This window comes from Anopheles coustani, chromosome 2 (assembly GCF_943734705.1).
Source record: "Anopheles coustani chromosome 2, idAnoCousDA_361_x.2, whole genome shotgun sequence".
Lineage (NCBI taxonomy): Eukaryota > Metazoa > Arthropoda > Insecta > Diptera > Culicidae > Anopheles > Anopheles coustani.
In genome coordinates this window covers 92,088,848-92,102,299 of record NC_071289.1, presented here as the reverse complement: position 1 = coordinate 92,102,299, position 13,452 = coordinate 92,088,848, and the positions used below count along the sequence as shown (strand labels likewise).

At 43.8% G+C, this 13,452-nt stretch overlaps 4 protein-coding genes across 4 annotated transcripts; 2 read left to right on the top strand and 2 right to left on the bottom strand.

The window, feature by feature from the left end:
* Positions 1 to 906: 906 nt before the first annotated feature.
* Positions 907 to 2,000, top strand: LOC131263730 (peptidyl-prolyl cis-trans isomerase H). The gene is made up of 3 exons (XM_058265984.1): positions 907 to 1,177; positions 1,249 to 1,425; positions 1,496 to 2,000. Exons 1-3 carry the CDS (start codon positions 1,094 to 1,096, stop codon positions 1,787 to 1,789), a joined length of 555 nt encoding a protein of 184 aa, XP_058121967.1. The 5' UTR covers positions 907 to 1,093; the 3' UTR covers positions 1,790 to 2,000.
* A 1,768-nt stretch (positions 2,001 to 3,768) lies between these two features.
* LOC131263729 (coenzyme Q-binding protein COQ10, mitochondrial) lies at positions 3,769 to 5,234 on the bottom strand. Its single transcript, XM_058265983.1, has 3 exons — positions 5,005 to 5,234; positions 4,831 to 4,911; positions 3,769 to 4,667 (listed from the first exon to the last, which is right to left on the bottom strand). The coding sequence occupies exons 1-3, from the start codon at positions 5,082 to 5,084 to the stop codon at positions 4,214 to 4,216; spliced, it is 615 nt and encodes a 204-aa protein (XP_058121966.1). The 5' UTR covers positions 5,085 to 5,234; the 3' UTR covers positions 3,769 to 4,213.
* Positions 5,235 to 5,530: 296 nt separating this feature from the next.
* LOC131263713 (peptide-N(4)-(N-acetyl-beta-glucosaminyl)asparagine amidase) lies at positions 5,531 to 8,293 on the top strand. The gene is made up of 4 exons (XM_058265962.1): positions 5,531 to 7,413; positions 7,494 to 7,622; positions 7,681 to 7,818; positions 7,890 to 8,293. The coding sequence occupies exons 1-4, from the start codon at positions 5,862 to 5,864 to the stop codon at positions 8,048 to 8,050; spliced, it is 1,980 nt and encodes a 659-aa protein (XP_058121945.1). The 5' UTR covers positions 5,531 to 5,861; the 3' UTR covers positions 8,051 to 8,293.
* A 247-nt stretch (positions 8,294 to 8,540) lies between these two features.
* On the bottom strand, positions 8,541 to 13,325 carry LOC131263710 (zinc finger protein 271-like). Its single transcript, XM_058265956.1, has 2 exons — positions 13,136 to 13,325; positions 8,541 to 12,306 (listed from the first exon to the last, which is right to left on the bottom strand). Exon 2 carries the CDS (start codon positions 12,299 to 12,301, stop codon positions 9,347 to 9,349), a length of 2,955 nt encoding a protein of 984 aa, XP_058121939.1. The 5' UTR covers positions 12,302 to 12,306; positions 13,136 to 13,325; the 3' UTR covers positions 8,541 to 9,346.
* Positions 13,326 to 13,452: the final 127 nt, after the last annotated feature.

Below are 13,452 nucleotides of genomic sequence, written 5' to 3'. Positions count from 1 at the left end.
GATCGGTTATTTCTGCATCTTATTGGTGGTGTTAAGAATGTGTTAAACAGTGCAGTAGGATTCCAATTACTTCGAATTTTTCGGCAATGTATCGTACGCGAAAACTGATCGAAAAGGAACATTTTACAAAATTGAGTGAAATGTTTTAACGGCGACAAATATTACGAGTGGAATGCGCTGGGAACCAATCCGGGCAGTGGACGATGGGGAAAAAGTAGTAAACTTCATCCTTCTAAAGACGACAAAATAACGTTTGTATAGGAAAACGACAGGAAATTTAAAGTAAAAATCAACAAAAAAAATGATATACACATTGAGAAAGTGGAATTATATATATATATATTTTTAAACTCTGAATAAACCAATAATTGATTTCCAAAATGTTGCGAATCATGTAATTTTTATTAAATCTATCGTATGGTTAATTATCTGAAACATTACATTTAATATACAACTAGAACATACCCATTATGCAAAGCCGATTAAAAATGAAATCATTTGGTTTGAATGGTAAGAAATCTGAGGTGCATTTAAAATAAGTCATTTTTTTCCTTCTTTATTGCATAGTTCATAGTATTCCACATGGAACAGTTTTAGATAAATATGTTTTTCATAATTCAATTATATTTCAAATAAGTTTGGTTCAAGTGAATGATAACAATATCGCACAAAATGTTTTGGAAAGACTGTAAAATTTATTTGATCTAAATAAGTACTGGTTTATGTTCTATTCTAGTGTAACCATTTTATTTATATTTTAAACGGAAAATTTACCGTTCGTTTTTGAATTCGGTTTCGGTACTCACAGAAAGTGACTCAGTTCCTCAGCCCGTCCATTAGTCCGGAACCAGGGGTATTTGGTGTGAAAATGTCAAAAACAACTTTAAGCGGCATTTGTAAACATATCGTCGCGCAGGAAGGACCGCATTTCGTTGCCGTTTGCTCTTTACAAGCTCGACTAACCCGGTCCGTGGACACAGCATCCCGTCAAGATTGGGTTTACGTCCCACCTTTTTTAGTGCATAGTGTGGTTTGTTGTGATATTTTAAGCTTTCCGTGTATCCTTCGCCGGTTCGTTTCCCTCTCAACGAAAATGCCTACTTGGACACAAATGCAGTCACAACTACGCAACCCCAATAATCCAGTTGTTTTCATGGATATTACTGTTGGAACAGCGGTAAGTTTCCCATCATCCAGTTGGTCAAACAATCAATAACATTATTAACATTGTGTTATAAAATTTGACAGGAAATTGGACGGATGGTATTTGAACTGTACGCCGATGCTGTGCCTAAAACGTGCGAAAACTTCCGCCAATTCTGTACGGGCGAGTTCAAAAAGGACGGTGTACCGATCGGTTACAAAGGTTCCAGTTTTCATCGTGTCATTAAAGATTTCATGATACAGGGAGGAGATTTTGTGAATGTAAGTAGCAACTCCGATCGCAAGCAGTTGTGCACACGTGCTAAGTTATCAATTATTCCTGTTCGGATAGGGCGATGGCACCGGTGTTATGAGCATATTCGGCACTCCAACCTTTCCCGACGAACACTTCCTGCTGAAACACGATGCACCCGGCCTGCTGTCGATGGCCAACAGTGGGAAGGATACGAACGGTTGTCAGTTTTTCATCACTTGCTCCAAGTGCAACTTTCTCGACTACAAACACGTTGTGTTCGGCCGCGTCCTAGACGGGCTATTGATTATGCGGAAGATTGAAAACGTCCCTACCGGGCCGAACAATAAGCCTAAACTGCCAGTAGTCATATCGCAATGTGGTCAGCTGTAGCATTCCTAGGTGTGTATGAAAAAAAATCATATTACTAATTGAAAAGAGGTATAAGAAAATCTAAAACAAGCAGATGCATACACCAGTTTCATGCGGGTGGTGCGGCTAAAATGATTTACCACCCATCGATCGAAGTTGCCCTTGAAACAGTGAATTGTATTTATTAAAAGGTCTGCAGCATTTACAAAGAATAAATAGTGTCCGCAACTCACTTTGTGCGTTGGTATCCACAAAGTCTCCATTTCTTATTCGAAGGAGGAGCCCAAAAACAACGCGGCAGGAAAAAAACCCCCGTCTATAACAAGAAATACTCGACACCACTAACGAACGTAACGCATAAATGAGTAAACATTTCGGGTGCGACAGTCACGTTGGTGTGGGTAAGTATTTATCCTTGCTTCCTTGTAGCTAATCAGGTGTCCTTTTTGCCCACCCACTAGCGCCTGAACATATTTTTAGCTTTTTTTTTTCTACGATTCTAATGTACACTTAACACGCAATCTAGGCTCGCCAGGTAGCCGACGCACGTGTTTGCTGACCAAACGCCTAATTGCCGGAATGGCTCTAAACTACGCTTTGTTAGATAAATGCCATCTATTATTCTATTAAAATGTGGTAACAATGTCTCGTACGCAGTCGTACCCATCGCATGATAAGCGAAGAAAGCAAATTAGCGTGGCAAGGTCCTAATTAGCCAGTCGTCACCAAAGCTCTGCTTTGTAATAACTTTTCAAATACTTCATTGCCCTATGATATGCCTAATAAAATTACAGGAGGAAGGATAACAAAACAGGAAATTACGCAAGTGCTCCATCCTGATTGCTCCTTTTTAACATGGAATTTACCACATAGTTTCAAATCCTCTTCAAAACAGCCTGAACGCCGTAGACTGTAATTGGCTTCGTTTATGGCCCAAATATTTACATACGATACATTTCGCATGCAAATGCATGCTGGCAACCTTGAGCCTTGAACCACCGATAGGAACTTTGGCCTTTCACCACCTACTATTAGAGTTCAGACGGTATGACTTTACTTTTCATGAATCTTCAAACATTACTAAGTTCATGTTCAATACCAACCAGCATTGTCAAGTCAACCAAACCTACATTTGGACCTCGATAAATGCTATGGGTGGTATTAATAGCATAGAACCTTGCGCTACGGACCAACTGATCGGACCTCAGGGTCAACCACATTTTATGGTTATTGATTAAAAAGCACCTAGGGAGAGTGAGGAAAGTGCGATGTGTTAATTACACGAAACATAAACAAAGCGCAAGAAGCGTCAGACCTTCAGACATTCGTTAACCAACGGTGGATTGATGAAATCAATTTCTGAAACTTCCGGCGTGTCGGTGGCAATGGAAAGGGACCCCAATGTCCCATGAAAAACGATCCTTGAAACGTGAAAGGTCACTGGGCTACGTAATAAACTAAAGGCATTTTTATATTCCATTGATATGTTTAACCTAGGCCAATAATTTACTCTAGAATGGAGGGACCCGGTTAACAATTTGTGATGATATTAGAGTTCCCACCGGATTCGTATTAAATTTACCATAAACCCTAGACGACAGCTGTATCCCTCAATAGAAACTAATGCAAATATCTGTAATTTTTCTCTCCCTATCACCGCCCTTTTAGCATTCCTAATAATAATTCTTCGGTATAATTCGTCAATTAAATATGAAATGTATTCGGGGTGTTGTCTTCAAACAGCCTCCAATCCATACTGGTGATTTGGCGCTGTTAAAACATTTTTGTCCAATGCGGTACTACATTATATATTCTTTTTACTGCCCATTGCGTCAGCCCATAACCATGCCACAAGTATTTAATTACTTCTACTTTCAACCAGCTATAACTCAGTCTCGTGACAATTGTTCGGTTAAGCTGTTTCCACAAACATCCCAAGCAAATGATGAACTGGATAAATTTCGGACGAAGAACACTAAAAATGAGACTGAAAATTAGCGTTCAATTGGTTTTGTTTATCACTTTTTCCTTAAATATACTTTACACATTGACTGTACATTTCACGTTTTGGTTGACGTCAGTTTGGATTGAATTTAAGAAATATGTATATGCATGTTTGAACATTGAAAATCCCACAGAAGGTATATCATTCTAATATCTGTTCGTAGGTTATGCGAAGATTATGCAGCATATCAAAAATGCTGTGGATTGAGTATAAATTATTGACAAATTTCATAGTGGGTTATACCAAAGGATGTATACCCCATATCATATTGTAATTCTCTAGCAAAAACGAAACATAAATTATGCTGCACTTTGTCTGTTCCTAGGTAAGGTAAATACTGCGTGAAATTTGTCTACTATGTACACGTATGCAAAATAAAAATAAGCTAACTACGATTTGGGTTCCTTTTCATCCCGTCTTTGGGGATCAACAGGTTGTGGTCAGGATTTGTTCGATACAAGCACGTGGCTCTTGATAGCCGGAGGACCGTAACGGGCTTCGGCCTCCTCAATGAAGGCGTACTCCATCTGTTTCACGAGCTGGTCGAAGAAAAGGTTCGACAGTTGCGAGTGAAGCAATGACTTGAATTCGAAAGAGACCATAAAGTCAATAACGCACGATTGGGAAATATCTTTCAGCCCGGGACTAAACTGCCAAGCCGTTAAAAGATAATTGAATAGGCGACCATCAACACATTCCGCTCTGACGAGTGTTGGCTTGATAAGGGTTACGTTCGAGGTGTAGCTTTCGTTAAGCGGTGGGAAACCTATTATAAGATCAGCTTTTAGCGATCCCGGTTTGCGATCGTACACAAAGGATTTTTTGCAAAATGGCACGAACGTGTTATACTTTTCTACATCAGCTACCACGGAGTAGAGTTGATGCATTGAATATCTGAAATTAAATGTAAAATAATATAGATTAACGCACATCGTCAACAAGACAATTGCATTCTTCAACACGTTCGGGCAAGAATCAGTTCAAGTTGAAGAATACCAAATGAAGGTCAAGGATCCCGTCAACTTTCAATGTCAACAGGCTTTGCAAGTTCACTTACCCTACCAGTTTCTTTTGGGTGAAATCACGTCGCGTTTTCGTTATAGGCGTAAAATCAAAAATCCCACGGTATGTTGAGTACCTAAAAGTGCCAGAAAGTCACATCAGATAACACACTTTCAATTCAAGTTGCATTATTTTATCAGCAGGATACACGAAGGTGATGCGTACTTACAGCAGTGGATTACGCTGATATTGAGCTAGATTTCTCGAAAGGAACACATGCTTCGCATTTGCTACGGCTTTCACCGACATTCTAGGATGTTGCACAGGAATTCGATAACAAACACTTTATGTACAGCCTAGAGCCCGTCAGCACAGAGCTCGGCAGGCACAATTTGTGCAAAATTTCAAACAATTTGCGTAATGTTGAGTATTTTATGTGCCAAGTTCGTGTGAAAAATAACAAAATATTCCTAGATCTGACATCACTTCGTGACGTTTAGCCTACGCTGTCAAATTCTTCAGCCAACAAGTCGACATCCAGGGTTGCTTTGGGGTTGCAATTGAAGCAATAACTTTAATTTTTAAATTTGTCTTTTGATTGGAAATTTTAAAACAAAAATTAACTTATTTATAATCATTTTATTTTTATCTGCCTAGCGGAAATCGATTCTTGTTTCAAATTTGCCAGTTTCTGTTGCAATTACAAGCCAGTCGATCCAGTAGAATGCCAGCTGTCAGAAAGTTGTTTTTTTTAGGAACCAATTGATAGTGATTCGTTGTTTTGCCAATTCATTGCCGACAGTTTTGCTTGGGAGGCACGGTGCAGGTCATTATCTTACTTTTTAAAGATATTTCAGCACCGAATGTAAAGTCAAGATCCTCCGGGAAACGGTGATACTTGTGTGAGAGCTACGGAAGTGCAACTCAATTATCATTCACTCCTACAGTTCGATAGCATCGGGCGACACAGAAGACGGCAGGACTCGCGATAGCGAAATTCCCGAGTGCCCTCGTTATCTCAGGAATCAATTGTAGTAATTACCAAAGATCGTAAGTCCAGACACGCGGACGCAACATATATCAATAATGGCAGCAATTAATCAGGCACTTGTGCTGGCCCTCGAAAGCAACCCGAAGGAATCGTACGTCGTGGCCACGGAAACACTGCTCCGGCTGCTAGATAACATTATTCGCGAGCCGCAAAACGCCAAGTACCGGACGGTGCGGCTCGAGAACCAATCGATTAAGGAGAAACTGCTCTCGGCAGTGGGCATGAAGCAGTTGATGTTGGCGATCGGTTTCATCGAAGCGAACGGCACGCTCACCGTACCCTCGAATGTGTTGCTTGCAAACCTGAGGAAATATCGCGAGTTTATACACGAACGAAAAGAGCTGATTAAAAATCCACCAAAAACCGCACCGACTGCAAGTATCACAACGAACACAAACGGTGGCACGGTGGCAAACACAACTCTACCAAGTGGGTCTAATATGATGTTCCTACCGGCCGGAAGTAGCACCGGTGCAAAGCAGGAGGAAAGAAAAGAACTAATCGATATCAAGGCTAGCAGACCGTTTCATGCACGAATCGAATTCCCTCGAGTACTGCAAACTAGTAACACTCTATTACTTCAGCTGGAGCTCCTTTCCGATCAGGTGATGCAATATGAAGACGAATTGTTGCTAGTGAGCGGAAGGAACGTTATACCGATCGATGCGCTGACCGCACGGGCAAAAGATAAATTGATCCAGTGGAAGCGATTACTTGACGGTAGCGCTAACGGTGAACAAGAACCAAGTCACGAGGATTTGCTACTGGAGGAGTTGACTGCTTGGTTTAAGGCTGACTTTTTCACTTGGGTAAACGCACTGCCGTGTTTGGTCTGCGGCAACGAAAAGACACAGCTCGTGCAGAGCATCGTGATAGACGGTGTGCGGGTAGAGGTGTACAAATGCTGCGGTCAATTGCGTCACTTCTACCGGTACAACGATGTGGAGAAGCTTTTGCAGACCCGAAAAGGACGCTGTGGCGAGTGGGCCAACTGTTTTACATTCCTATGCCGCTGTCTTGGGTATGACGCACGGTACGTTTTTTCCACAAGCGACCACGTCTGGACGGAGGTATGGTCAGACCGACGGCAACGTTGGATTCACGTGGATCCGTGTGAAAATGTTCTGGACGCTCCACTGATGTACGAGCACGGTTGGAAGAAAGAGATCACATACGTGTTCGGGTTCGCTTGTGATGATGTGCAGGATGTTAGCTGGCGGTACTCAAGTGATCACGAAGCGATGATGCAAAGACGAAATGCCTGCTCCGAAAAACTCCTCCTGGAAGCTATCCGGAAGCTGCGTGTCAAGCGGAGAGCTGGTGCAAATTGTACGCAAGAAAGGTTGGCCCTTTTAAGACGACGCACATTCGATGAGGGTATACAAATGCTAGCTAATGCAGGTAGGACGGCAACGCTGGCGGAGCGGGAAGGGCGCAGTTCCGGTAGTCTCGAGTGGCGCTTGCAGCGAGGCGAGCAACAGGTAAACACGCGCTACATGTTCATTCCAACCGAGGAGGAAGTGCAGGCAAAGCAATTCAACATTCGATATTCCTGCGTGTTGGATTGCTACGAGCGCTTTTTGAAAGGTAAAACAACCGAACTTAAGGACTTATCATCTTATCTGGTTGGTGAACTAAATGGAAATTTTCAAATCTCCGTTGCGTAGGTGCTAGCAATCGGGTGAACGAAAAAATCACCGAAAAATCGAAGGGCTGGGAAAGCAGACAGTTTTTGAGTAAAAACATTTTTCGCAAGGAGGAACACGATTGGAAGATGGTGTACCTTGCTAGAACGGGTAAGTGTTAATTAATTCGGGATTAATTCGTCATTTAAAAATGTTGTTTTGTTTATAGAAGGAACCGATGAGGCTACGATCGAATGGAACTTTGACTTCTCCGTGCAGGGGTTGCGTGTGAAACAGGTGGAGCTGCAATTCGGGCAGGAAACCTACGAAGGAGCGAAAGTGGAACTGTACTACATAAAGAGCGATGGTATGATGCAACTGTGCAACTGTCCTGAATCTCCACCCATCTACCTCTATCTCTACCTCTACCTCTTCCAGGATCGCAGTCGCAGTCCCTGTCGTCACTGTGCGAGTGTGGTAAGTTCACGCTGCAGGCCCGCCTTTCCGGCGGTACATCCTGGCAGCATGCCCAACTATTCCGACAATCAAAATCTGATATTGACGAGTATCCTTTCGAGATGAATATTGTTTTAATGTAAACCCAAATGTGGCTAAATAACATCACTCAAATCATGCAAAAACTAAAAAAAATCATGGGATTGCTCGAATCTTGCACCCTTTCCGGTTGGTTGCATGACGTAAGCTTACTATTAAGCAAGGACCGTGGCTATATCCGCTTTTTGCAAGCTGTATAGCCTGTGGGGAATAAGAAGAAGAAAGACAAAATAATTCCATTTTTTACATGATATCTACATGAGTAAACAAGCAATATTATTACCATACACGTTTTAGATGTAGATTAATGCACCGATTGATCGTAGAGCCATCGCGATTTTCTACGCTAGTCCCACTTCATGAGCGCATCGTCGCGAAGAGAGATTGCGGCGCTGTTGTTCAGTGGAATAAATATTGGAACTAATTTTAAGGATACAAACACCAAAAGCAGGCTATCATTCAAATCAGTTATCTTCTTTGATTTTTGTTTTCCTAAGAAAGAAAACCAAATAAAAAAACAACACGCTTATCGTTTACAATACATTATTTCTATATTGTGTACAGTTTATTGATTTTCATCCTCGTATATCTTTAGTGTATCCACTTTCGTTTTTCTTGGTTGCAAAATCGATGTATTTTCTGGTGATTTCATAATAGCGTTTTTTTAACTTCAACAAATAAAGGTCCGACTCGATGACGATCAACATAAGGTGCTAACTAGTTGCTCAAGATGCGCAGAGTCGGTTTACATGTACAAGTAGCAGGAACTTATTACTTTTATCAGCCTCTAGACATGAACGATAAATCTTTAAAACTATGACGGAAGTACCAGAGTCCACCAGTTGAATGATTTTGAGCATTGCATTTACTATGGGATTATTTTTGTGTTCGATGGCTTGGAACAGTCTCATATTGCTTTAAAAATCTATTGACCATATTTAAAGAATGATAGAAGTAGTTTGGTTCAATAAGAAGCTATAAAACCGTTGTATGATGTATGGTTTTGGAAAACGAATCCAAGCAACCCATAGATGGACGATTTGTATCTTCCATAGAAAAACTTACTAAAGCAATCTTACAAGCAGCACAATTTTGAGGAGCTTTAACTGAGGATGTCAAAATAACGTTGTTCTTGGTCGACGTATTATGGCACTATTGCGATTGTAGTCTGAAAGACAAATATCTTACTGTAATCAGGAAGAAAGCAACCACTCTTGCATAATGACTGATAGTTTGGAACTTTCGAAGTTCCGATATCGGGGATCATGATGGCAATGACAGCCAGTTATGCCAGAAAAAGTGTCGTGTTAACTAAATGCCGTATTGATTGCGCCCAAGGGTCAACTTGCGTGCTGTGGCTGCTGCTGCTGCGTGTCCTTTTCTTGACCATGCGTTTTGATGTGCTTGTTCAAATTGTTCGACTGGTTAAACCGCTTATCGCAGATGGTGCACTCGAAGGGCTTTTCGCCGGTATGGATGCGCATGTGTGTATTGAGATTGTTTTTCTGGTTGAAGTGCTTTGCGCAGATTGTACAACGGTACGGCTTTTCGCCCGTATGCGTCCGGACGTGCGTCTTCAGGTTGTTGGACTGAATGAACCGCTTCCCGCAGTACGTACACTCGTACGGTTTGTCGGCCGTGTGGACCAGCATGTGCTGCGAGTAGTCGTCCTCCTTCTGGAAGGAGCGCGAACACATCTGACATTTGAACGGATCCTGAAAGATGTGCGTTTTGATGTGCGTCTTCAGGTTATTCGATTGGGTGAACGTTTTGTCGCAGATGTGGCACCGGTACGGCTTAACCTGGTTGTGGGTCTTCTTCATGTGCTCGGTAAGCTCGTCCAGGTTGAGGTACACCTTGTTGCAAACCGAGCAGATGTACGGCTTTTCGTCATTGTGAAACTTCATGTGATTGGCCAGGTCGGACGGATGCATGAACTGCACGCCGCACACCATGCACACCAGCTGGTGCGTGCGCATGTGCGTGGTCAAATTGTTCTTCTGGTTGAACCGCTTCCCGCAGATGGTACACGCGTAAGGCTTTTCGCCGGTGTGCGTCCGGATGTGCGTTTTCAGGTTGTTCGATTGCGAAAAGTTTTTCCCGCAAATCGTGCACGCGTACGGCTTTTCGCCGGTGTGCGTTTTCATATGCGTCGCCAGGTTGTTCGACTGGATGAAACCCTTCCCGCAGACGCTACATTTGAACGGTTTCTCGCCCGAGTGCACCCGTATGTGAATGGCTAAATTTCCCGAGCTCGAGAACTTTTTGTGGCAGAGTAGGCACTCGTGCTTTCGAACATCGGCACCTTCTCCCGTCTGGCCTTCGCTGTCGTCTCCTTCGAGCGATGATTGCGTATCTTCATTCATCGGATGGTACGACAACCCTTCCGGCGCAGGCGATGTCACATCCGGCGTGGGTGGTGTCGTTCCACTTCGACTACTTGCAGCCCCTTCACCTAACATTAGCTGCCCTTCGTGTTGTTTGATGTGTTCGATGATGTTGCTGGACATTTTGTGACAAATGGGACATCGATATCCTTTCATGGCATCAAACTGTGGTGCAGTCGTTTGTTGTTGTGCGAGGATCGGCTGTGATTGAGTGGACGAATAGAAAGAATCTGTCGTCGTTGGCGTACTCTGGACAACTACACTTCCTTCTACACCGGGACCGATGGTATTGGAGCTACCGGAGTGATAGAGCGCACGATTCCTAAACTCGTTTTCGTGAATCTTCATGTGCGCCGTAAATTGCTCGACCGTGCTGAATGTTTTATGGCAAATCTGGCACGCACCATCCGTCCCAATCGTTGTCGCTGCCACCATCGAAATGTGCTGCTGCGGGTTGTTGTGATAATTGTTGTGGTGCTGCTGATGGTGGTGATGATAATCGTTAGACGATGTCCCTGCACTTGTAGCGCCAAGGGTCGGGGCATGGGTGTAGACGTGGGTTGCAGCTGTTTGTTTCAACTCTTCGTGAATTTTCATATGCAGGTTAAGGTTCATCATCGTCATAAACGATTTGTGGCAGATGTGACAGTCAAACTGTTTCGTAATACCATACGCGGGAGCGAATTGGTTCCCACCTGGCACGGGCACGGTAGAAGAAGATGATGCACCACTTCGTACAATGTACTCACTTTTTATGCTCTGCTGTGCAAGCAGTGGGGGACTAGTTTTACTGCTCGATGCCACTGCCGTTGCTAGCGAGGGTGCCGACGTTAACGATTGCTGCTGACTATAGCTGCCACCGGGACCGGATTCTTCCCGCGCCAGGTAGTCATTATCGTGTGTTTTAATATGCTGCGCCAGTGCAGTGCCGGAAATGAAGTACTTTTGACAAATTTGACATTGCAACGCTTGCTGCGATGTACCACTCGATGTCGACGGCACGGCGCCTAGTGCTATTGTCGTCACAACCGAACCATTTACGGAGTGCTGCAGTTGTGGAGTACTTCCCGCGCTGGTATGGTGCGACATAATGTTGAGCGGCTTTTGCGCCTGTGACGTTACGGTTCCGCTGCTACCACCGGACGGATTCGCAAGAGAAGACACCACAGCCGGTTTGAACTCTTCGTGGATTTTCATATGCAGGTTAAGGTTCATCATCGTCATGAACGATTTGTGGCAGATGTGACAGTCAAACTGTTTCGTAATACCGTATGCTGTAGGAAATTGGTTCCCACCTGGCAAGGGCACAGACGAAGACGACGTACTACGTACAATATACTCACTCTTGATGCTTTGCTGTGCAAGCAATGGTGAACTAGTTTTGCTACTCGAAGCCACCGTCGTTACAAGCGATGGAGCGGACGTTATCGACTGCTGTTGACTGTAACCGCCGCTGGGACCGGATTCTTCCCGCGCAAGGTAATCATTTTCGTGTGTTTTAATATGCTGCGCGAGCGCCGCCCCGGAAATAAAGTACTTTTGGCAAAGTTGACATTGCAACTGTACCAACGATTGCTGCGATGAACCGCTTGACGCCGTCGATGCAGAACCTACCGGCACTGTTGACACTACGGAACTATTTCCGGTGTGATGCGGTTGCAGATTGCTTCCAGCGCTAACTGACAGAATGTTGAGCATCTTTTGCGATGGCGATAGCATTGAGCCGGCTCCAACAGCGTCGCTACCACCGGCACCGTTGCTTCCGGAGGAATTCATTAGAGGGTTGTGGTAAAATTCGGCCATCAGATTCATACCCATCATGTTCTGATGGTACAGCACACGGTTGCGGAGCCCATTTTCCAGGTTTATCATCGAGCTGGAACTCGCGTCAGCATATTTACCGAGCATCGAATCTGTATTATGGGGGAGGGAAGTGGAAAGAAAACTCATTACTCTATGATGGTCAGAGAAGGGAATCATTCGCGGTCGACTAACGACGTAGGTCACACCTGACCACGGGCTTAATGCCCGCTTATAAACAGGTGGGTTTCTCTGTACACGAGTTTTCGGTTCTCTAGCACATGACACACTGTGCTTCAATCTTTACCCTCCTCTTTTGGTTGCTTATTTTCAAACATCTTCACCGACACACCCGCCGAACTGTTAATACAGTTTTCTGGAACTTGTGCGCTCCCAACCTGCGGACCCTTGCACGCAACATAATTCTCTTTTTATTTGCAATTTTGCTGTGAACGCGCATAAAAGTGAATATGAAAATACATTAAACTTTACTATTATTACTATTGCTTTCTCTCTCGCCTGCCTTCGCCACATACACGTAGCGCACGCCCGCTGGTGCGCACAAGTACACGCACATTTCTCATCAAATCTGCCGCGCGCAAAAAGCAGTATCAATAACCATAACCATTTACTACGCCGCTTTCGTCCTTCCGCTGAAACCCACGGGCACGTTCTACCGTGCAGGACACCAAGTCCGTGGCGAGTCGGGCTCCTTGGCTCATCAAAAGGCGACAGGCGCACAGACTACAATATCGCTGCAACCAACACTCACAACATCGAACTGGCCACCTTGGCCATAAGGAAAAACAACAATTCCCATTAACAACGTTTCGCTCTCTAAGCGGGCAGTTAATCTGCCTAGCGGATCTATACGATAAGGATTACGATAGCAAACACATCGAAAGAGTTTTTGCACTTCCGAGATTTGAAAAACTGCTTCACCTGCGATTCGTCCTGCCTACTCGTTTCTGTTTTCCACGAGCTGGTTATTTTTTGTGTACTGTTCTATTTGGTAAACATTGCGTCTACCTTGTATGAACGTTTTAGAACCACGGAAACACAAACGGCGAATGGTTTGGAAAGCACATAGTCACGAGGATGCAATCGGAAGATGTTTCGGTAACCTGCTTACACCTCAACACTATCGATGTCTGATGATTCTACCACTTTGCAGCTTCGCGAGCTGCAGCTAGGAAAAATATTTTTCCGTTTTCTTCGCCTACAGTCGCCAACCAAGGGGTTGGTGCTATGAGGTAGCG